Source organism: Mobula hypostoma, chromosome 15 (assembly GCF_963921235.1).
Source record: "Mobula hypostoma chromosome 15, sMobHyp1.1, whole genome shotgun sequence".
In the NCBI taxonomy this organism is placed as follows: domain Eukaryota; kingdom Metazoa; phylum Chordata; class Chondrichthyes; order Myliobatiformes; family Myliobatidae; genus Mobula; species Mobula hypostoma.
Window position 1 is genome coordinate 9,877,782 of NC_086111.1, and position 25,602 is coordinate 9,903,383.

Below are 25,602 nucleotides of genomic sequence, written 5' to 3' on the forward strand. Positions count from 1 at the left end.
TTAGCAGCCATCTCCATGCCTTGGGCAATCCCTAAGGCTTTCTTGAAGGTCAACGGTGGGGTTTCCCCTAACAGGCGACGTTGTATGTCAGCATCATTAATGCCGCATACCAATTGATCACGGAGCACGTCATCCAACACTGCACCGAAATCACAATGCTCCAACAGCTGCCGAAGTTCGGCCACAAAATTAGCCACAGACTGACCTGGCTTCCTGAAACGGCTGTGAAACTTGCACCATTGGACTATCACAGAAGGTTTTGGATTGAAGTGGTTCCCCATGAGTTTCACTAGTTCGTCAAATGGAATTTCCCCCGGTTTCCGCGGTGCGGCTAAATTCCTTACTAGTTTCTAAGCCTTTGCCCCAGAACTACTCAGGAGAATAGAACGCTTCTTAGCCTCCTCCGTAATTCCATTAGCACAGAAAAAGTGTCCCAAACTTTCCTCATACTCCAGCCAGTCCTCGGCTTCTTCCAGGAATTCACAGATAGTTCCAAACGTAGCCATACTGAACGCGAAAGCTCCCGTTTGAAAAACATGCCGACATGTTCACAAAATCAGTTCGCCTCGTCGCCAAAAATATGTGGTAACTGCTACTTTGAAAAAGGCACACTCGACAACTTCATGCCAAAGAAACAACTTTATCTCGAACTTCAGAACGTTACGTATATACAGAGGGTTTCACAACCCGTACGGCATGGCGGGAACACTATGTACACGAGGGCCACCAGAAGAACAAAAACGGAAGTAGACCCCACCCCCGATATCCTAATTAGTATTAACTTACTTTTAATTACGCTCACATTACAACAGTTCCCAACATTTTTTATACCATGGTCCAATACCATTAAGCAAGGAGTCCACGGACCCCAGATTGGGAACTCCTGCTGTAGAGACTGTTGTGTGTGAAAATCCTAAGAGAATCAGGATCAGGTTTAATATCGCTGGCATATTTCATGAAATTCATTAACTTTGCAAAAGCAGTATAATGAAATGCATGATAAATAAATATAGAGAAAAAGTACTAAATTATGGTAAGTATATGTCTATTAAATAGTTAAGTTAAAAAATAAGTAGTGCAAAAAAAACATTGAAGTAGTGTTCATGAGCTCAATATCCAATTAGAAATCAGATGGCAGAGCGGAAGAAACTGTTCCTGAATTATCTGCCTTCAGGCTTATGTACCTCCTTCCCGATGGTAACAGTGAGAAGAGAGCATGTCCTGGTGGTGGGGGTCCTTAATGATGGACGCTGACTTCCTAAAGCAATGCTCCTTGAAGATGTCTTGATACTACAGAGGCTAATACCCATGGTAGAGCTATCTAATTTTACAAGTTTCTGCAACTTACTTCGATCTTATACAGAAGCACGCCCCCCGCCCCCGTACCAGATGGTGATGCAGCCCATCAGAATGCTCACCACGGTACATTTGTAGAAGTTTTTGAGTGTTTCAGTTGACAAACCATATATCCTCAAAACTCCGAAAGAGGTATAGCTGCTGTCTTGCCGTCTTTATAGCTGCATCAATATGTTGCGTCCAGGTTAGGTCCTCAGAGATACTGACACCCAAGAACTTGAAACTGTTCACTCTCTCCGTTTCTGATCCTTCTATGTGGATTGGTTTGTGTTCCCTCATTTTCTCCTTTCTGAAGTTCACAATCAGCCTTTTTAGTCTTGCTGACATTGAGTGCAAGGTTGTTGCTGTGATACCACTCAACTAACTGGTATATCTTGCTCCTGTATGCCCTTTCGTCACCATCTGAAATTCTGCCAACAATGGTTGTATCATTAGCAAATTTATAGATGGCATTTGAGCTATGCCTAGCTACACAGTCATGGGTGTAGGGAGAATAGATCAGTGGGCTAAGCACACATCCCTATGGTACGCAAGGTGAAGATCAGCAGGCTCTGAGATGCACAAACCACCCCATCAGGCACCAACAATCATTCCACAGTCAAAGTCATTTAGATCACATTTCTTTCCCTTTCTGATGTTTGGTCTGAACATCAACTGGACCTCTTGACTACGTCTACATGCATTTATGCATTGAGTTGCTGCCACATGATTAACCACTTAGATAGAAACATAGAAAACCTACAGCACAATACAGACCATTTGGCCCACAAAGCTGTGCCGAACATGTCCTTACCTTAGAAATTACCAAGGGTAACCCATAGCCCTCTATTTTTCTTAGCTCCTTGTGCCTATCCAGGAGTCTCTTAAAAGATCCTATCGTACCTGCCTCCACCACCGTCGCCGGCAGCCCATTCCACACACTCACCACTCCCTGCGTAAAAAAAACTTAACCCTGACATCTCCTCTGTACCTACTTCCAAGCACCTTAAAACTGTGTCCTCTCGTGTTAGCCATTTCAGCCCTGGGAAAAAGTCTCTGACTATCCACACGATCAATGCCTCTCATCACCTTGTACATCTCTATCAGGTCACCTCTCATCCTCCATCGCTCCAAGTAGAAAAGGCCGGGTTCACTCAACCTATTCTCATAAGGCATGATCCCCAATCCAGGCAACATTCTTGTAAATTTCCTCTGCACCCGTTCTATGGTTTCCACATCCTTCCTATAGTGAGGTAACCAGAACTGAGCACAGTACTCCAAGTGGGGTCTGATCTGGGTCCTGTATAGCTGCAACATTGCCTCTCAGCTCTTAAACTCAATCCCACGATTGATGAAGGCCAATGCACTATGTGCCTTCTTAACCACATAGTCAACCTGCTCAGCAGCTTCGAGTATCCTGTGGACTCAGACCCCAAGATCCCTCTGATCCTCCACACTGCCAAGAGTCTTACCATTAATACTATATTCTACCATCATACTTGACCTACCAAAATGAGCCACCTCACACTTATCTGGGTTGAACTCCATTTGACACTTCTCAGACCAGTTTTGCACCCTATCGGTGTCCCGCTGTAACCTCTGACAGCCCCCCACACTATCCACAACACCTCCAACCTTTGTGTCATCAGAAAATTTACTAACCTATCATTCCACTTCCTCATCCAGGTCATTTATAAAACTCATGAAGAGTAGGGGTCCCAGAACAGATCCCTAAGGCACACCACTGGTCACCGACCTCCATGCAGAATATGACCCGTCTACAACCACTTCTGTGGGCAAGTCAGTTCTGATCCACAAAGCAATGTCTCCTTGGATCCCATGCTTCCTTACTTTCTCAATAATAATGCATGGGGTACCTTATCAAATGCCTTGCTGAAATCCATATATGCTAGGTCTACTGCTCTACCTTCATCAATGTGTTTAGTCACATCCTCAAAAAATTCAATCAGCCTCGTAAGGCACAACCTGCCTTTGACAGAGCCATGCTGACTATTGCTAATTTTTTTTTGCGTGTCACACCAGACAGTCAGCCATTCTTGTCTGGCGCGTGGTGTCAGGATCGGTCTCCTTTCGGATTAACCAGGTCACGATACGAACATTCCTGACTCGACTTTTTTTTACGAGGCCGAGTGGCTAGCTCGACGCTCAACCCGACACAGATGGAAAATATGCTCGAGGAGTGGCCCGACTTGGATTCAAACTTGGGAGCCTTCGCTCCGGAATATAACGCTGATGCCATAATGTTCCTAATCATATTATGCCTCTCAGTATCTTCTCCATCAACTTACCAACCACTGAAATAAGACCCACTGGTCTATAATTTCCTGGGCTATCTCTACTCCCTTTCTTGAAAAAGGGAACAATATCTGTAACCCTCCAGTCCTCCGGAACCTCTCCCATTCCCATTGATGATGCAAAGATCATCACCAGAGGCTCAGCAATCTCCACCCTCACCTCCCACAGTAGCCTGGGGTACATCTCGTCCAGTCCCAGTGACTTGTCTGACTTGGTGCTTTCCAAAAGTTCCAACACATCCTCTTCCTTTAATATCTACATGCTCAAGCTTTTCAGTCCGCTGTAAGTCATCCCTACAATCGCCAAGATCCTTTTTCATAGTGAATACTGAAGCAAAGTATTCATTAAGTACCTCTGCTATCTCTGCCGGTTCCATACACACTTTTCCACTGTCACACTTGATTGGTCCTTCTTCCCTTACGTCTTATCCTCTTGCTCTTCACATATTTGTAGAATGTCTTGGGGTTTTCCTTAATCCTGCTCAAGGCCTTCTCATGGCCCCTTCTGGCTCTCCTAATTTCATTCTTAAACTCATTTCTGCTTGCCTTATAATCTTCTAGATCTCTATCAGTACCTAGTTTTTTGAACCTTTCGTAAGCTATTTGCATTAACAAGCAGGTATACCTAATAAAGTGGTCAATAAAGTACCTAATAAAGTATGTTTAAAGTTGTTCAATTAAGGATAGAAAATTCAATTTAAACTTTTTAGAAGAAAAAATGCAGGAATGGATAACATTTTTCAGAACAACAGTGGAAATCAGTTCCTCAAAGGGTCAGTTCTGGAACCAGTCTCTGTTCACTTCATATATCAAAGCTTTCGTTGGGGAAATAATAGGAGCACATGGAAACTTGAGATGGTACCAAATTCATATTGTATGTAACCTGTGCAGTTAATTCATTAGAAAAGCAAAGAAATATCTATCAACCGAATTAAGAAACAAAATCAAAAATATTTCAGTAGTTCCGTTTGATAACAGAGAATGTATACAATATAGGAAAAGCAATTTCAAAGTTCAAAGTAAATTTATTATCAAAGTAGGTATATATCACCATATACTAGCCTGAGATTCATTTTCTTGTTTTCATTCACAGCAGAACAGAGAAGTACAACAGAATCAATAGAAAATTACACTCAAAGACTGACAATCAATGTGCAAGAGAGATCAAACTATGCAGATACGAAAGTGAATGAATGAATAACTAAGTAAATAATACTGAGAACATAAGTTGCAGAGTTGTTAAACGTGAGTCCATAGGTTATGGAGTCAGTTCAGTGTAAAGATGACTGAAATTACCCACGCTGGTTCAGGAACCTGATGGTTAAACTGTTCCCTAAGGTTCCTGTACCTCCTTCTCAATGGCAGAAGTGAGAAGAGAGCATGGCCTGGGTAGTGGTGGTCTTTGATTTCCCAATCAGTTGTGTCATGGAGCAGTTTTCAACCAGAAGACATAGGAACGGATTAGGTAATTTGGCCCATCGAATCTGCTCCGGCATTCCATCAAGGTTGATTTATTATTCTTCTCAACCCCATTTTCCTGCCTTCTCCCCATAACCTTTAATATACTTACTAACCAAGAACTTGTCAACTTACACTTTAAAAATACTCAATGACTTGGCTTGCACAGCCATCTGTGGGAATGAATTCCTCTGATTCATCACCCTCTGGCTAAAGAAGTTCTTCCTCATCTCTGTTCTAAAGGGATTTACTTCTATTCTAAGGCTGTGCCCTCTGGTCGGAGACTCCGCCACTATAAGAAACATCCTCTCCATGTCCACTCTATCTAGGCCCTTCAATATTTGATAGGTTTCAATAAGATCCCCTCTCATTCTTCTTGATTCCAGTGAGTAAAGGCCCAGAGCAATTGAATTCTCCTCAAACATTAACCCTTCTGTTCCTAGGATCATTCTTATGGACCTCCTCTGGACCCTCTCCAATGCCAGCACATCGTTTCTTAGATAAGGGGGCCAAAACTGCTCTCAATACTCCAGTGCAGTCTGACCAATGCGTTATAAAGCCTCGGTCATTTTGTATTTACTCTATTGGAAGTGGGTTTGATGTTCTATAGGATCAGGGATTGTGAAGAACAGGACTAGGGCCTTTGTTTTTCTTTTCATTGGAGTTTTGGAAATGGACTTCCTCACAGCAACTGAACGTCAGCACAAGATTATTTATTTTTGGTCTATGTTAACCCAGCATGAGAGGGGGGAGATCATAATTGCTTGTCAGTACACCTGGGCAAGACACCATTAGTAAATCTTTGTGCACGTACAGCTGTTAATACGGGTTCATTAAAGTAGTTCTTCCTGCTGAATTTTAAACAGCAACAGATTTATTTTTGGTGGGGGTTGGTGAGTTAGCTAAGAGCTGCATTAAGGTCTGACTTGACCTTGGCTGGTTTCAATACTTGTTCTCAGGCATAGCTCACTGTTTGTTATTGTCTGATTTCATTTCCTGCCTCCCCTGGCTGCACTCAAATCTGACACAAAAAAAATTGGCACCTCTCTCTCTTTCCACAGGCAACCCCCATCCCCACTTCTCTATATAAAACTTTTAAAGCATGATATTCCACTGGGAATTCTGCAGTAGAAAGATGTATTGCACGGTTGGGATTTTTAAATGAAACAATATGGTTCTTACTACTCTGTTATTTGACCACTGGGCCCCTGGTCTCCTCCCTAATGGTTGACGTTATACTTAATCTCTGCTAGATTGCTCATTAGAGTCCAGTAGACGTGTATTGTCCCAAAACCAAACACAGGCTGCTGGCCAGGAATGGGCTGTGAATGATATTACTCAATTGCCTTTGTTTCAGTTTGGTCTCTTGATACAAGGGTAGGCATTAACTCTTTACTGACAGGAGAGTTGCATTTGGACTGTGGTCAGCTAGCTGTCTGCAACTTGTCCATCGAGCAAATTGATCCTTTCTTCTTGAAAGCAACAACATTAGTGCAAAAGCAGCTGGGTGTGGGGTGCACTAAATAGAGGGGAAGGTAGAAAAGGCCTGACAAACACTTTGACTTTAAGATGGAGCTGAAACTGTGTTGGTGCTCTTCACACTAGACTTCAAGCAATACCCTTTCCATGTGTCTTCTTATCAATGACCAGGAGAGGAGCTAGTTATACAGCTTGTAAGTTCTCTTCTTCCATCACCAAGGATCCCCAAGGCCATATGCTCTTCTCACTGCTGCCATTAGCCAGGAGGTACAGCAGCCTGAGGTTCCACACCACCATGTTTAGGAACAGTTATTGCCCTTCAACCATCAGGCTCCTGAACCAGCATGGATAACTTCGCTCACTCCAACACTGAACCAATTCCACAACCTATGGAGTCACGTTAAAGTACTCAGTATTATTACTTGCATGTTTTGCCTACTTTTGAGCTTTGGTTGTTAATCATTGCTACTCATCGTTTTCCATTAATTCAATTATATTTCTTTATTTTCGGGTAAATGTCTGGAAGAAAATGAATTTCAGGATTGTATATGGTGACACATACGTACGTTGATAATAAATTTACTTTGAAATCTGAACTTTCCGCCACTACTCTGGTCTACAAATATAAAGATTAGCTTTATTTGTCACCTATAGAATGCATCAAGGAGCACAGTGAAATACATCGTTTGTGTCAAATCAAACCAGAGAGGAAGCGCTGGAGACAGCCCGCAATTCGCAGCACACTACCGGTGCCATCGTAGCATTCTCACAACCCACTAGCCCTAATCATATGTCTTTGGAATGTGGGAGGAAAACAGAACATCCATAGAAAGCCCATTTGCTCACGGGGAGAACATACAAACTCCTTACAGACACTGGTGGAAATTGAACTCCAATCACTGGCAATATAAAGCATTACACAAGCTGCTAAGCTACTATGCCTCTTCAAGCTCTGTCCTGCTCTGATCTCCCCCATTTTACTATTAACTCATCCTGTCCATCATTTCAATGCAGGCAAGAATATTTCCAACATCTGTTTGCATCTGGGGTTGTTTAATCACCAGATGTGTTGTAATAAAGTGAACCCCTTGGGAGAGGAGGTTTCTTACAAAGTTGCTATTTTACTTTTCACAATGTCTCAAGTGCTTTGAGACAGCAAATGAAGTCTTTAAGTGTGGACACTGAGGCATTGCAAGAAATGCAGCCATAACTTTACCCACAGCAATGAAACAGATAATCCAATTTTTTGATGTTGATTTAGGAAACAGCATTGGCCAGTGAAACAGCCAGAAATAAGTTATTTTTTTCCTTTCAAAGTATTGGCATGAAACCTTACAAATCACCCTGTGAGGATGGTTGGAATCTGAGTTTAATATGCATCTGAAAGAAGGGTTCTGGTAACAGTACAGCACTTGGCCTACACTGCTCTAAAATGATCTTAAACACAAGAGATGCTGGAAAGCCAGAGCAACGCAACGCAACACACACACACCCACCCACCCCTAGAATATGAGGGTGGCGAAAATAAGAGTACAAGCGGGAAGGTGATAGGTGAAGCCAGGTGGGTGGGGGAGGGAGGGTGATGAAGGAAGAAACTGGGAGATGATAGGTGGAGAAGGTAAAGGGCTGAAGAAGAAGGAACCTGATAGGTGTGGAGAATGTACCATGGGAGAAAGGGAAGGAGGAGGAGATCCAGAGGGAGGTGATAGGCAGGTGAGGAGAAGGAAAGAGGGAAGAGGGAGCCAAAATAGGAAATGATGCGGTGGGAGGTGAATTTGCCTCAAGAAAAATGCATTCAAAGAATCAAGATTCAAAGTATGTGTATTATCAATGTATATATATAGAGAATACAACTCTGAGATTTGTCCTCCCACAGGCAGCCACGAAACAAAGAAGCACCATGGAACCTGTTCATTTGTTTAATCATTATCAATATTGTTTTGTGTAGACTTGCTTACTTACAAAAACGTCAATATAGTTTATTTAATTTGTAATTAGCTTATTATTGTCACATGAATGTAGATACAGTGAAAAGAGAAAGCGTAGTATATACAGACAAATAAAGTGACAAGGTAGATTCAGAGAGCAAGAGTTCATCTTTAACATCGAGAGGTTTGTTCAAGAGACTTATAACGGCAGAATAGACGTTTTCCTTCAGCCTGGTGGAACATGTGATCAAGGTTTTATATCTTCCACCCAATGGGATGGAAGACGTGGGAATAATGAGGTGAGATGGTTCCTTGATTACAATAGCTACTTCCCCGAGATGGAGGGAGTGCAGACAGAGTCAGTGGAGGAAAGACTGCCACGCATGATGGACTGGGCTGCATTCACAACTCTGCAGCTTCCTGCAGACTTGAATGGAGCGGTTGTCGTGGGGAGCTGTGATGCATCCAGACAGGAAGCTATCTATGATGGGTCTATAAATGAGTGTGAGTCATCAGTGACACACTGTACCTCCTTGCCTTCTGAGGAGTTACTTGGTATGTTTTCTTGGACAGGGCATATATTGTTCAGGTGGATCTCAAACCAAGTGTAAAACCCAACCTGAGTCAAAATAGACAAATCCAAGATTCTCAAAACATTGCAATGGATTAAGAGCAGTTTTAGAGTCATAAAGAAGTATAGCACAGCCCATCTAGACCATACCAAAACCATTTAAATTGCCTACTGCCATCGACCTGCACGGGAACCATAGACATCCATACACCTATCATCCATGTACCTACCCTAACTTCTCTTAAATGTTGAAATCAAGCTCACATGCACGACTTGTGCTGGCAGCTCATTCCATACTCTCACAACCCTCTGTGTGAAGAAGTTTCACATGAAGTTTCTCTTAATTTTCTCTGTACACTTTCAACCTTGTTTACCTTGTGACCAAAACTGCACACAATACTCCAAATTAGGTCTCACCAATGTCATATACAACTTCAACATAACATCCTATCTCCTGTACTCAATACTTTGATTTATGAAGCCAATGTGCCAAAAGCTTTCTTTATGACCCTATCTACCTGTGATGCCACTTTCAACGAATTATGGTCCTGTATTCCCAGATCCCTCTATTCTACCGCAATCCTCAGTACCCCACTATGTAAGACCTAACCTGGATGGTCCTACTGAAGTGCAAAGCCTCACACTTCTACTTTAAGTTCCACCTGCCATTTTTCAGCCCATTCTTCTGCTGCTGAATTTCCCTCTGCAAGCCATAATAACCTTCCTCACTGTCCACTACACCCCCTATTTGGTGTCATCCACAAATTTGCTGATCCATTTAACCACATTATCATCCAGAATATTGATATAGATGTGAAAAATAACAAAGGATCCAGCACCACTAGTCACAGGCCTTCAGTCAGAGAGGCAACCCTCCACTACCACACTCTGGCTTCCCCCACAAAGCCAATGTCTAATCCAATTTACTACTTCATTCCGAATGACAAGCAACCTTGCTGGACCTTGTCAAATGTCCATGTAGACAGCATCCGCTGCCTTGGTTTCATCTACTTTCCTGGCAACTTCCTCAAAAAATTCTATAAGATTAGTTAGACACAACCTACCATGCACGATGCCATGCTGGCTAATGTCAGTCAGTCCATGTCTATCCAAAATCAGAATACCTTACAATAACTTTCCCACAACTGTTGTCAGACTCACCAGCCTATCATTTCCTGGTTTTCCTTTACTCAGCAGTAAGTCATCCATGTGAGATGTTCTCCCTTTATGAATGTTTGAGGAGTTCTAATGTGGAGGGATCGATCATTTACTTGCATTACACATCAGATCTTGGGCTGGCAGGTAAACCATTTTATAATGAGAATTAAGCTTTTGTGTAGACAGTGGGACTGCTGTAGATTCTTTGGAAGTTCATGGCTGAGATTAGATATGCGAAGGTGAGAAGCAAGTGTGTAAGCAACACGATGGCACATGGTTGCATTAGCGTACCAGTGCCCCTGCTTCAGTCCTGATCTCTATTGCTGTTGGTATGAAGTTTCCACGTTCTTTCTGTGATCCCATCAGTTTCCTCCAGTGGCTCTGGTTTCTTCTCTCTAATTTCAAAAATGGTTAGGCCAGTAGATTAATTGGCCTCGAGAGATTGTCCCTCAAGCGGATAATGATGGAATCTAGGGATAATGTCCCTCGTGGATAGTAATGGAATCTAGGGATAATGTCCCTTGTGGATAGTAATGGAATCTAGCGATCATGCCTCTCATATGGATAATGATGGAATCTACGGATAATGTCCCTCATGGATGGTAATGGAATCTAGGGATAATGCCCCTCATGTGGATAATGACAGAATCTAGGGATAATGCCCCTCATGAGGATAATGATAAAATTTAGGGATAATGCTAGGGTTCCAGCAGCAGATGATTGAAGACAAGGTCAAATCAGAAAGGGATGGAAATAAGTTGTCATGCTGAAGTTGCTAACCTTATTTCAACTTCCAAATAACACACAACAGTACATAAACATGAAAAATCCTGCGGATGCTGGAAATTCAAAGCGACATAGAACAGTACAGCACCGGACAATGCCTTTTGACCCACGAGGTTTGGGCTAGCCATGATACCAATTCAATCTAATCCCATCTGCCTGCACATGGTCAATATCCTTTAATTTTTGCCAATTAGTTTGCCTGTCTGAATGTCTTTTGAAAGTTGCTACTGTATCTGCTAGCACCACTTACCCTGGCAATGCATTCCAGACAGCAACCACTCTCTGTGCTATAAAAAAATTAATTTTGTAAATCCTCTAAACTTTCCCCCATCTCCTTAAAACTGTGCTCTCTGGTAATCATAATGGTTCAATTTCAGATGGTATGGGTCTGTTTCGAATGGTGCGGTTCAGTTTCAGGTGGTACTGTTCTGTTTCAGATAGTGCGGTTCAGTCTCAAATGATTTTGTTCAGTTTTGGGTGATTTGGCTCAATTTCAGATGGCATGGTTCAGCTTCAGATGGTATGATTTAGTTTCAGATGGTACGGTTCTGTTTTGGATGGTACGGCTCAATTGCAGATGGTACGATTCAGTTTCAGGTGGTATGATTCAGTTTCTGATGGTACGGCTCAATTTCGGGTGGTACAGCTCAGTTCCGGGTTGTACAGTTCAGTTTCTGAAGGTACTGTTCGGTTTCTGGTGGTATGATTCCGTTTCGGGTGGTACGGTTCAGTTCCGGGTTGTACGGTTCAGTTTCGGGTGGTATGATTCAGTTTCTGGGTACGATTCAGTTTCTGATGGTATGGTTCAGTTTCTGATGGTACGGTTCAGTTTCTGATAGTATGGTTCAGTTCCGGATTGTACAGTTTAGTTTCTGATAGTACAGTTCAGTTTCAGGTGGTAAGGTTCATTTTCTGATGGTATGGTTCAGTTTCGGGGGGTACGGTTCAGTTTCAGATGGTATGGTTCAGTTTCAGATGGTATAGTACAGTTTCTGATGGTACGGTTCAGTTTCGGGTGGTGACATATCTGTCCTTCGATAATAATTTTTTTCTTTGAGCTTTGAACGAACAATTTACTGGAAGAGCTCAGCAAGTCGAGCAGCATTTGTGGAGGAATGGAATAACATTGGGTTTCAGACCAGAATGCCGCCAATTCCTTTCATCCCACAGGTATTCCACCCGATGAGTTCATCCATTCAATTGTTGCTACACACTTCAGCATCTGCAGTCTCTCTATCTCCAGAGGCCGTGAAGGAATAGCAATGATGAGGCAAAGCTGGGTGTCATCAGTGGAAACCAGCCCTGTATTTTCAGCTGAGGTCTCTGAGGGGATGCATGGGAATGAAAGTAGAAATGGTGGGGCAGAGGTCACTGAGTTAGTGTGGGAAGAGAAACCAAAGCGGAAGTTTCGTTGGTAACAATTTCTGATTTCTGTGATTGAGTACCAGACATGCTCATGAGCAGCTGCAGGAGCATGAAGCCTTTCTATCCTCACTGCCCTTACTTATTTCACAATATTTCTTGTAATAAGTAATAACTTTTCCTTTGATACATAAAATCTGGGATAGTTTTTAAAAGACAAAATACGAGTTCAGGACAAAGTTTATATTCATCCCAAAAACCCAGAGAAATTTTTAAATAGGTGGAGGGGTTGGTAGTGCTGAGGAAGTAATACTATTACAGCAGGACTTAGACAAATTGGAAGAATAGGCAAAAAGTGGCAGATGGAATACAGTGCTGGGAAATGCATTTTGGTAAAAGGAACAATAGTGCAGAATATAATCTAAATGGGGAGAGAATTCAAACATCTGAGGTGCAGAGGGAATTGGGAGTCTTTGTGCAACATTTACAAGTTGAGTCTATGGTAAAGAAGGCAAATGCAATGTTGGCAGTTATTTCAAGGGGATTCAAATATAAAAGCAAGGAGATATTGCTGAGCCGTTATAAGACGCTAGCAGGCCACACTTGGAGTATTATCAACATATCTCAGAAAGGATATGTTGCCATTGGAAAGAGTCCAGAGGAGGTTCACAAAGATTATTACAGGAATGAAAAGGTTAACATAAGAGGAGCATTTGGCAACTTTGAGGCCTGTACTCACTGGAATTTAGAAGAATGCGTGGGGATCTCATTGAAACCTACCGAATGTTGAAAGGACTAGATAAGGTGGATGTGGAGAGGATGTTACCTATGGTGGGAATATCCAGAACTAGAGGGCATAGCCTCAAAATTGAGTGGTGACCCTTTAGAACAGAAGTAAGGAGGATTTTTTTTTATTCAGAGAATAGTGAATCTGTGAAATGCTCTGCCACAGATTGTGGTGGAGGCCAAGTCCGTAGATATATTTAAGGCCGACGCTGATTGTTTCCTGATCAGGATATCAAAGGATATGGTGAAGAGTCAGGTGTATGGGGTTGAGCAGGATCTGGGATCAGCCATGATGGAATGGCGGAGCAGACCCAATGGGCTGAATGGCCTAATTCTGCTCCTATGTCTTATGGTCTTATTAGAGAGGAGGTACAAGAGTATATATATATATATATATATATACACACACACACACACAAATACATACAATACTGTGCAAAAGTCATAGGCACATATATATACTTAAGACTTTAACACAGTACTGTATTTGTCAACGTGGAGCAGAGAGCAGTTTGTAAATCTGGCAAGTGCAAAGGATATTGGGAATGGCAAGGGTGGAGCAGTGTGGAATAGGTGGCAGGAAGGAGTTCCAAGGGTGGGTGCAGACTCACCCAGCCATGAGACACCAGGCAAAGTCATTTGATTCTAAAGAATTGGTTTATTAATCGTTACATATGTCTCTCTGGGGCTTTCTGCTCCCTCCACTTGCCCTTCCCCTTTTCCCAACCATGATTCACTTCTTCCTGCTGCCTTTCCACTCTCCGTCCACAATAGAGACCCATATCAGAATCAGGTTTATCATCACTCATATATGTCACGATTTCTTCTGTGTGGCAGCAGTATAGTGCAAAACATAAGATTACTGTGCAAAAGCCTTAGGCATCCTAGCTATATATATGTGCCTAAGACTTTTGTACAGTTCTGTATATATTTCTTATTTATAATCTATTTTATGTATTGCACTATTCTGCTGCTGCAAAATATCAAATTTCATGCCATATGTCAGTGAAAATAAATCTGATTTTGATTCTGTATGTATCATATAAAGACATTCTGAAATGAGAAGTGGGTAAGAAAATACATATGCAGACAAATGAAGTAACCCTTCACCACTGAAGCACAATCTTGGAGCTTCAAGGCACTGACCCTTGTTAGTAAGAGAAAGGCCTTGTTAATCTACTCCACGGGTTCTCACCAAAAAACTTGTGCAAGTACACAGTCACATTCATAGCTGGTATAGATAGGGTTAATTTGACTCTTAAGGAAGCTATTCCTAATGCTGTTATGCTTTATAAACATTAAGGGAACATTGCAGGATAAGGTTCAATATATATTATTTGAAAATACTCCCTGATGTACGCAGCCTTTGTCAAGATTGCCTTGACGGTAGGAAGTCTGTGTTACATGAAGCAGATCTTGGTCTACATTAATTCTCCAGATCCATCTAACTTAAACAAATGGGAATTCACATCCTCCATATCTGATGGTTTTCAAACAAAATTTCTAACTGGCCCTCTGTTACATTGTGTCCTCTGCATGTGGTTAACACAGGATTGGTGATCACAGGAATATACTTCTCTGCTTAGTTGGGTCACATTGTTAATTAGAGTACCAGTGCAATGCAGTTTTATGGAAAAGTTGCTCCATGACCTTTATTTCTTCTTCTGTTAACTTCAATATAAATCAATTATCTGAGCTTTTTCCTCTTTATTCTTCTGTCCTTTTTCATACTTTTTCTTCCTTTCATTTTCCCCCTTTTTATTGCTTTCTCTCTTTTTCTCACTCCTCTCTTGGTCTTCGTTCTCTCTCTATCCTTGTTCGCTCTTCGGTACTAGCTACTTACTCCTCTTGCTCCTTTAGCTCTTTGCACTCCTCATTCTCTTCATTCTCTTCTTTACCTTTGACCACATTCTTCTTTTCTCCCTCTCTTTGCGCCCGTCTTCTCTCTACACCCAGATTCAGATTTAGATTTATAAGACCATAAGACATTGGAGCAGAATTAGCCCGTTTGGCCCATCATGTCTGCTCTGCCATTTGATCATGGCTGATCCATTTCCCTCACAACCCCATTCTCCTGTCTCCTCCCTGTAACCTTTCCACCATGACTAATCAAGAACCTATCAACCGCTGCCTTAAATACACCCAGTGACTTGGCTTCCACCAGCACTGTGGCAATGAATTTCACAGATCCACCACCATCTGGCTAAAGAAATTCCTTCTCAACTCTGTTCTAAATGGATGACCTTGTGTTCTGTGGTTGTGTTCCCTGGTCCAAGACTCCCTCTCTATAGGAAACATCTTCTCTGCATCCATTCTATCTAGGCCTTTCAACATTTGATAGGTTTCAATGAGATTCCCCTGTCATTCTCCTAAATTCCAATGAGTACAGGGCCAGAACATTCAAATGCTCTGCATATGATAAACCTTTAAATCCCAGAATCATTTTCGTGTACCTCCTTAGAACCATCTCCAATGTCAGCACATCCTTTCTTAGATAATGGGCCCAATACTGCCCATGATACTCCAGGTGAGGCCTCATCAATGCCTTATAAAGCCTCAGCATTACATCCTTGTTTTTATATTCTTGAATATATTCATCACATGTATATTGAAGCATACAGTGAAATGTGTCAAGATTCAGATTCATTCGGATTATTATTAATCTGAATTTATTTATTACTTAGAACATTACAGAACACTACAGGCTCTTCAGCCCTTTTAACTTACTTGATGATCAATATCAACCTTCCCACCCACATAGCCTTCCATTTTTCTATCATCCATGTGCCTATCGAAGTGTTTCATAAATATCCATCATATATCTCCCTCTGCGATGTTCCACGTATCCGCTACTCTCTGTGGGGGAAAAATACCTACTTTATGGATGGTGCCTGGACTAGAAAGCATGTCCTCTGAGGATAGATTGAGTGAGCTAGGGCTTTTCTCTTTGGAGTTTTGGAGAGTGAGAGCTGACTTGATAGATACAAAGAACTGATCTGATGGACAGCTGGCACCTTTTTCCCAGGGCGGAAATGGCTAATGCAAGAGGGCATAATTTTAAGATTATTGGAGGAAAGTGCAGGGGGGCGGATATAGGTTTTTTCCATAGAGAGTGGTAGGTGAGTGCGACAGCTTGCCGGGGTGGTTGTAGAGGCAGATACATTAGGAGCATTTAAGAAACTATTAGATAGGCACATTAAATGATAGACAATGGAGGATTATGTAGGAAGGAAGGGTTAGGTTAATCTTAGAGTAGGTTAAAAGACTGGCACAACATTGTGGGCTACAGGGCCAGTACTGTGCTACCCTGTTCTATGTTTTATGAATCTGCCTCTGTCTCAAGTTCAAGTTTAATTGTCATTCAACCATACATGAATACCCATGAATACAGCCAAATGAAAAAGTGTTCCTCTGAGGCCAAGGTGCAGAACATAGTACCCTCAGTCATATTCAGCACAAAACACATATAAAATAGCAGTAAACGTACAATCACACAAAAAATATAATATAGCCTAAGTCCCTGAGTGACAAGCTCCAGAAGTTGCTAATGCTTGAGTGTTATTGGCAAGTTCTCAGCAGTCCGCAGGTAAGCATATAAAGTCTCAGAGAAGTACAGCACTAAAACAGGCCCTTTGGCCCATCTAGACCATGCCAAAACCATTTAAACTGCCTACCCTTATTGAACTGCACAGCCCTCCATATCGCTGCTATCCATGTACCTATCCAAACTTCTCTCAAACTTCGAAATCAAGCTCACATGCTCCACTTTTGTTGACAGCCCCTTCCACACTCTCACCACCCTCTGAGTAAAGTAGTTTCCCCTCATGTTCCCCTTAAATTTCTCAACTTTCACCCTTAACCTATGACCTCTGGTTGTAGTCTCACCCAACCTCAGTTGAAGCCTACTTTAATTTTACCTATCTATACCCCTCTTAATCTTGTATACCTCTATCAATTCTCCTCTCAGTCTTCTATATTCTAAAGAATTCAGTCCTAACCTTTTCAATCTGTCCTTATAACTCAGGTTCTCTAGACCTGGCAACATCCTTGTAAGTTTCCTATGCACTCTTTCAAACTTGTTCACATCTTTCCTGTAGATAGGTGACCAAAACTGCACACAATACTCCAAATTCTCCCTCACTAATGTCTTATACAACTTCAACATAACATCCCATCACCTGTACTTTGATCCTTCATAGCCAACATGCCTAAAGCTTTCTTTATGACCCTATCTACCTGTGATGCGACTTTCAGCTAACTAAGAGCCTGTATTCCCAGATCTCTTTATTCTACTACACTCCCCAGTGACCGGACTGTAAGGTTTACCCTGGTTAGTCCTATTGAAATGCAAAACCTCGCACTTGTCTGCATTAAATATCATTTGCCATTTTCAGCCCATTTTTCCAGCTGCTGCAGATCCTCCTGCAAGCCATGATAGCCTTCCTCACTGTCCATTATACCCCCAGTCTTGGTGTCATCCACAAATTTGCTGATCCAGTTAACCACATTATCATCTAGTCCACTGATATAGATGAAAAACAGTAAAGAACCCAGCACCGATCCTTGTAGCACACCGCTAGTCTCAGGCCTCCAGTTAGAGAGGCAACCATCTACAATCACTCTCTGGCAATGTCTAATCCAATTTACTACCTCATCCTGAATGCTGAGCGACTGAACCTTCTTGACCAGTCTCCCATGTGGGAGGTTGTTAAATGCGTTGCTGAAGTCCATGTAGACAACATCCGCTGCCTTACCTTCATCCACTTTCCTGGTAACTTAGTTGAAAAATTCTGAAGGATTGGTTATGCACGGCCTACCACGCACAAAGCCATGCTGAATATCCCTAATCAGTCCATGTCTATCCAAATACTTATATATCTGGTCCTTTAGAATACCTTCCAATAACTTTCCTACAACTGATGGCAGACTCACTAATTTCCTAGTTTCTGGTTAGAAACTTTTTATATGGGGAACAACTTTGGCTATCCTCTAATCCTCTGGTACCTCTCCTGTCGCTAAGGATGATTTAAATATCTCTGCTTGGGCCCCGGCAATTTCTGCACTTGCTTCCCGTAGGGTCCAAAGGAACACCTTGTCAGGCACTGGGAGTTTATCCACCCTGATTTGCCTCAGGGTACCAAACACCTCTGCCTCGGTAATCTGTACAGGGTCCATGAAGTTGATGCTGCTTTGCCTTACTCTGTGTCTGTCTCTCAGATGCCAGGGTCACGGACCTCTCGGATCACGTCCACAACATTTTGGGGAGCAAACAGATGTCTTGGTACATATTGGTACCAATGATATAAGAAGGAACAGCAAAGAGGTCCTGATAAGGGAATTTAGGGAGCTAGGTAGAAAGCTGAGAAGCAGGACCTCCCGGGTAGTAATTTCTGCCACGTGCCAATGAGGGTAGAAACTGGATGATTTGGCAAATTAATATGTGGCTGAGAAGCTGGTGCATGAGCCAGGGCTTCAGGTTCTTGGATCATTGGGATCTCTTCTGGGGGAGGTATGACGGGTTGCACCTGAACCCGAGGGGAACCAATATTCTCACAGGCAGGTTTGGTAGAGCTGTTGGGGAAGGTTTAAACTAATTTGGCATGGGGGTGGGAACTGGAATGAAGGGGCTTAGGATAAGATAGATGGTATAAAAGCAAAGATAATGTGTAGTCAGACTGTCAGGAAGGGTAAGCAGATGATAGGACGTAATTGCAGCCAGTCATCAGTGCATTAGGGATGCAAAGTCAAAAAGCGTAGCAAATGCAGCCCTCAAATTGTTATATCTGAATGCATGGAGTATAACAAAAATAAGGTAGATGATCTTGTTTCACTTTTACAGATTGTTGGGTATGATGTTGTGGCCATCACTGAATCGTGGCTGAAGGATGGTTGTAGTTGGGAACTGAATGTCCAAGATTACACATTGTATTGGGGAATAGGAAGCTAGGCAGAGGGGTGGCATGGCTCTACTGGTAAAGAATGGCATCAAATCAGTAGAAAGATGTGACATAGGATCAGAAGATGTTGAATCCTTGTGGGTTGAGTGAAGAAACTGCAAGATTAAAAGGACCCTGTTGGCAGTTAAGTACAGCCCTCCCAACAGTAGCTTGGATGTGGACCACAGATTACAACAGGAAGTAGAAAAGGAGAGTCAAAGGGGCAATGTTGTGATAATCCTGGGAGATTTCAACATGCAGGTTGATTGGGAAAATCAGTTTGGAAACTGATTCAGTTAGCAACTATGTTTTGTAGTGAGAGATATTGCAGGTTTCCCCATTATGTAGGGGTGATTGATAAAATCTGGGAGAAATTGATCGGACTATAATGAAAACAAGATGATTTGGAGTAGGCTTGGTGTTTAACAGGTGTTTGGCATTTGGAATGAAGAGGATATTGGGTTCATCAGGAGTATGGGGACAGAAAACTGTCACAGATACCTGTGGAGACCAGGTCATTGGGTATATTTAAAGCAGAGGTAACAGATATCAAAGTTGCTGGTGAACGCAGCAGGCCAGGCAGCATCTCTAGGAGGAGGTACAGTTGACGTTTCAGGCCGAGACTGGACAGGTGATTGGCAAAGGGGATATGAGAGGATCGTGGGACAGGAGGCCCGGGGAGAAAGATAAGGTGGGGGGGGGGAACCCAGAGGATGGGCAAGGGGTATAGTCAGAGGGATAGAGGGAGAAAAAGGAGAGTGAGAGAAAGAATGTGTGTATAAAAATAAATAACGGATGGGGTACGGGGGGGGTGTGGGGCATTAGCGGAAGTTAGAAAAGTCAATGTTCATGCCATCAGGTTGCAGGCTACCCAGGTGGAATATAAGGTGTTGTTCCTCCAACCTGAGTGTGGCTTCATCTTTACAGTAGAGGAGGTCGTGAATAGACATGCCAGAATGGGAATGGGATGTGGAATTAAAACGTGTGGCCACTGGGAGATTCTGCATTCTCTAGCGGACAGAGCATAGGTGTTCAGCAAAGCGGTCTCCCAGTCTGCGTCGGGTCTCGCCAATATATAGAAGGCCACATCGGGAGTACCGGACGCAGTACATCACCCCAGCCGACTCACAGGTGAAGTGTCGCCTCACCTGGAAGGACTGTCTGGGGCCCTGAATGGTGGTAAGGGAGGAAGTGTAAAGGGTATGTACAGCACTTGTTCCGCTTACAAGGATAAGTGCCAGCAGGGAGATCAGTGGGGAGGGATGGGGGGGACAAATGGACAAGGGAGTCGCGTAGGGAGCGATCCCTGTGGAAAGCGGACAGAGGTGTTTACCCCTCGATCATGACCCCACTAAGGAGCACCAGACCATTGTCTCCCACACCATCACTGACTTTATCTGCTCAGGGGACCTCCCATCCACTGCTACCAACCTGATAGTTCCCACACCTCGCACTTCCCGTTTCTACCTCCTACCCAAGATCCACAAACCTGCTTGTCCTGGCAGACCTATTGTCTCAGCTTGCTCCTGCCCCACCGAACTCGTTTCTGCATACCTCGACACTGTTTTATCGCCCCTTGTTCAATCCTTCCTACCTATGTTTGTGACACTTCTCATGCTCTTAAACTTTTCGATGATTTTAAGTTCCCTGACCCCCACCGCTTTATTTTCACCATGGATGTCCAGTCCCTATATACTTCCATCCCCCATCAGGAAGGTCTCAAAGCTCTCCGCTTCTTTTTGGATTCCAGACCTAATCAGTTTCCCTCTGCCACCACTCTGCTCCGTCTAGCGGAATTAGTCCTTACTCTTAATAATTTCTCCTTTGGCTCCTCCCACTTCCTCCAAACTAAAGGCGTAACTATGGGCACCCGTATGGGTCCTAGCTATGCCTGTCTTTTTGTTGGGTTTGTGGAACAATCTATGTTTCGTACCTATTCTGGTATCTGTCCCCCACTTTTCTTTCGCTACATCGATGACTGCATTGGCGCTGCTTCCTGCACGCATGCTGAGCTCGATGACTTTATTAACTTTGCCTCCAACTTTCACCCTGCCCTCAAGTTTACCTGGTCCATTTCCGACACCTCCCTCCCCTTTCTAGATCTTTCTGTCTCTATCTCTGGAGACAGCTTATCCACTGATGTCTACTATAAGCCTACTGACTCTCACAGCTATCTGGACTATTCCTCTTCTCACCCCGTCTCTTGCAAAAATGCCATCCCCTTCTTGAAATTCCTCCGTCTCCGCCGCATCTGCTCTCAGGATGAGGCTTTTCATTCCTGGACGAGGGAGATGTCCTCCTTTTTTAAAGAAAGGGGCTTCCCTTCCTCCACCATCAACTCTGCTCTCAAACGCATCTCCCCCATTTCATGCACATGTGCTCTCACTCCATCCTCCCGCTACCCCACTAGGAATAGGGTTCCCCTGGTCCTCACCTACCACCCCACCAGCCTCCGGGTCCAACATATTATTCTCCGTAACTTCCGCCACCTTCAACGGGATCCAACCACTAAGCACATCTTTCACTCCCCCTCCCTCCGCTTTCCACAGGGATCGGTCCCTACGCGACTCCCTTGTCCATTCGTCCCCCCCATCCCTCCCCACTGATCTCCCTCCTGGCACTTATCCTTGTAAGCGGAACAAGTGCTACACATGCCTTTACACTTCCTCCCTTACCACCATTCAGGGCCCCAGACAGTCCTTCCAGATGAGGCAACACTTCACCTGTGAGTCGGCTGGGGTGATATACTGCGTCCGGTGCCTTGATGGAATGGTTGAACAGACTCGATAGCCAAATGGCCTAATTCTGCTCCTATGTCTTATGGAAAATAAGCAGAGCAGGCTGTGATCTCATTGAATGGTACAGCCTGTTCAAGTCTGTCTCTCCTTCTTTAAAGTATTTTACTTTTTTTTAATTTTCCCCTTTTCACCCTTTTCTACTGGTGGTACATGGTTCCACATATATTTGGGGCTTAGGGTCAGCCTAGCATTTGAAAGTCACTAAGCTAGTTGAACTATTTGAGGCATCACAGCAGATCCCCAGCTCTCAGGGAAGCAGGAACTGTGCTTTCCGCTCCATCAGGAAGGCAAAATGGTAGTATTCTCAGAGAATATGCAGCCATTTCTACAATACCAGAGACACGAGGTGCATCTGGCAGGGAATTCAGAGAATTACAATCTAGCCTGTGCATTGGTGACCTGGACACCTCACTCCCTGACAGACTGAATGCCTTTTACGTACGGTTTGATGTGCAGAACAAAATGCTGGCGAGGAAGGCACCGCACCCCACTCCCCCCAGGACCTGAAGCTGAGCTGAAGAAGACCCTGGCCAGAGTCAACCCATGCAAAGCTGCAGGGCCCGATAATATGCCAGGTCAGGTTCTGAAAGACTGCGTAGCCCAGCTGACAGAGGTGCTGACAGATATAGTCAGTATCTCTCTGGAACAATCCATTGTCCCCTTGGTTTTCAAGGCAGCAACCATCGTTCTAGTGCCAAAGACGGCAACAGTAACCTGCCTAAATGACTATCATCCGGTGGCATTAATAGCAACTATTATGAAATGCTTTGAGTGGCTGGTCATGGAGCACATTTCCTTTCTCCCGACTACACTGGGTCCCTTCCAGTTCGCTTATCACTCGAGTTGATCCACTGATGATGTAAGTAGCTTCTACCCTCCATTCTGTCCAGTCCCTTCAGGAAAATGGGGTCTCATATGCCAGACTGCTGTTTATAGACTTCAGTTTGGTGTTCAACACCATCTTACCCCAGACACTGTCCTTGCAGGGTCTCAACACCTCCTACTGGATCTGGATCCTAGAAACTTGATCCTAGACTTCTTAACAGAAAGATCACAATCAGTCTGTATGGACAGCAATGTCTCCAGTCCCGTTATGCTGAGCACTGGCACTCCCCAAGGCTGTGTGCTCAACCCACTGCTGTTCACACTGCTGACACACACGCCTGTGTCACAGGATCCAGCTCAAACTGTGTTATCAAGTTTGCAGAAGACACAACGGTAGCTGGCCCTATGAAGAACAATGAGATAGAGTATAGAGAGGAAGTGGAGTGACTGGTGGATTGGTGTGAGAACAATAACCTAAGTTTGAATGTGGAGAAGACCAAAGAAATCATTATGGACTCCAGGAAGGTGCAAATGAACGATCACCCTCTGTGAATACATTGCTCCTCTGTGTAGGGAGTTAATTGCACCAGGTTCCTGGGAGTTCACATTATGGGTGACATTACTTGGTCTTTCAACATCACCTCCCTGGACAAGAAGGCACAGCAATGCCTAATGGACTTCCTAAGGAGATTGAGACAAACAAAGCTTCACTTCACCACCCCCCCACCCCACCTCCATCTTAACTAAATTTTACAGGAGCACCATTGAAAGCACCCTAACAAATTACATCTCCATCTGGTATGGGAGTAGTCGTGCATTGGACTGGAAGTCCCTACAAACGACTGTGAGAAGAGTGAGAGAATCATAGGGGTCTCCCTGCCATCTACCTGAGACATTTATCGGGAGCACTGCATACACAGGAGCTCTAGTATTATCAATAATCCCACCTATCCATCCAGCATCCTCTTTGACTTTCTGCCGTCAGGCAGGGGACTCCGCAGCGTAAAGACAGGAACAGTCAGGATGGGGAACAGTTTCTTCCCTCAGGGCATTAGGCTTCTGAACTCCCTGCCACATCGTATTCGAAGTGTCACTAGTTAGTCTGTTCTGTACCTGATGGTATTGAAGTTAGGTAGATACTTTGTTTATTTATGTGGAAACCACCTGTAGCTTTTATCCTTTCTTTCCTAAGTTATTGTGTGTTATATGTGTACTGCTGTGCTTTACACCCTGGCACAGAGAAACGTTGTCCCATTTGACAGTTTAAATGTATATAGTTAAATGACAATAAACTTGATTTGACTACAATGTGCTTTGGATGAACAGTTTTAATGGATAAAAAAGCAGAAAGAGTCATTTGTTTCCTCTGTCTGATAAATCCCCTTCCCAAATTCAAGACCATGGACACTAAAAGAGAGCTGGATTCGAATCTTTGAACCTGGATCTTACACTCTGTAACATCCAAAGATTAAAAAGATAAAGATTCACTTTATTTGTCGCGTGTACATCGAAACATGAAGTGGAGTGTGCCATTTTGCGTCAACGAACACCAGGCACCAACACAGCATTCCTACAACTTACTATGGACTGTGGGAGGAAACTGGAGCACCCGGAGGAAAGCAATGTGGTCTCATGGAAAATGTACAACCTCCTTATAGACAATGGTGGGAAATGAACCACGATCCTCCAATTGCTGGCACTGTAAACCATTACACTAACTGACACTACCATCCGTACATTATATTGCCTGACCACCTCCTCCCCTTCCCCCACCAAGCTCAATGTGGTGTCTCTTGTCTTTATCCCACTGATTGGATGGTGATGTTTTGGATGTGTTTAATTACAGTGGGCACGGGACCAGTTTGAAGGACTCTTCAAGCAGGCCGGAGAGAATGTCAACAAGTACCTGGAGTAAGTAGATTTCTTATTCTTATGAGGAAACAAGGACGTCTTTTAGAACAGAGACATGGAGGAATTTCTTTAGCCAGAGGGAGGTGAATCTGTGTAATTCATTGCCATGGATGGCTGTGGAGGCCAAATCATTGGATATATTTAAAGCGTAAGTTGATAGGTTCTTGATTAAACATAGAAACATAGAATAGTACAGCACAGTACAGGCCCTTCGGCCCACAATGTTGTACCGACCCTCAAACCCTGCCTCCCATATAAGCCCCCACCTTAAATTCCTCCATATACCTGTCTAGTAGTCTCTTAAACTTCACTAGTGTATCTGCCTCCACCACTGATTCAGGCAGTGCATTCCACGCATCAACCACTCTCTGAGTAAAAAACCTTCCTCTAATATCCCCCTTGAACTTCCCACCCCTTACCTTAAAGCCATGTCCTCTTGTATTGAGCAGTGGTGCCCTGGGGAAGAGGCGCTGGCTGTCCACTCTATCTATTCCTCTTATTATCTTGTACACCTCTATCATGTCTCCTCTCATCCTCCTTCTCTCCAAAGAGTAAAGCCCTAACTCCCTTAATCTGTGATCATAATGCATACTCTCTAAACCAGGCAACATCCTGGTAAATCTCCTCTGTACCCTTTCCAATGCTTCCACATCCTTCCTATAGTTAGGGTGTTAAAGGTTATGGGGAAAAGGCAGGAGAATGGGGTTGAGAGGGATAATAAATCAGCCATGATGGAAAGGCAGAGCAGATTTGATGGGCCAAATGGCCTAATTCTGTTTTTTTGTCTTATGGTTTTATGGTCTTAATCCCTGTTTATTCTGGTTTATCTTGTGGAAGAGAAGAGAACATGCAACGAAAACAGCTGTGGTTGGGATTTAATGGAATCTGTACTGAGGCGATGTTAATGGAAAAGAATGTTCGTAAGGCAGGCGACAAAAAAGTTACAGAGAGCTT

General features: G+C 43.4%; 1 protein-coding gene across 2 annotated transcripts in view; it reads left to right on the top strand.

The window, feature by feature from the left end:
• The window catches only part of LOC134356685 (ubiquitin-like modifier-activating enzyme 1), a 470,199-nt gene that overhangs the window by 123,678 nt on the left and 320,919 nt on the right, over window positions 1-25,602 (top strand). For both annotated transcript variants that reach the window (XM_063067717.1, XM_063067718.1), the window contains exon 16: window positions 24,584-24,648. In XM_063067717.1, coding sequence (XP_062923787.1) covers window positions 24,584-24,648 — 65 coding nt within the window. The remainder of the gene's footprint in view (window positions 1-24,583; window positions 24,649-25,602) is intronic.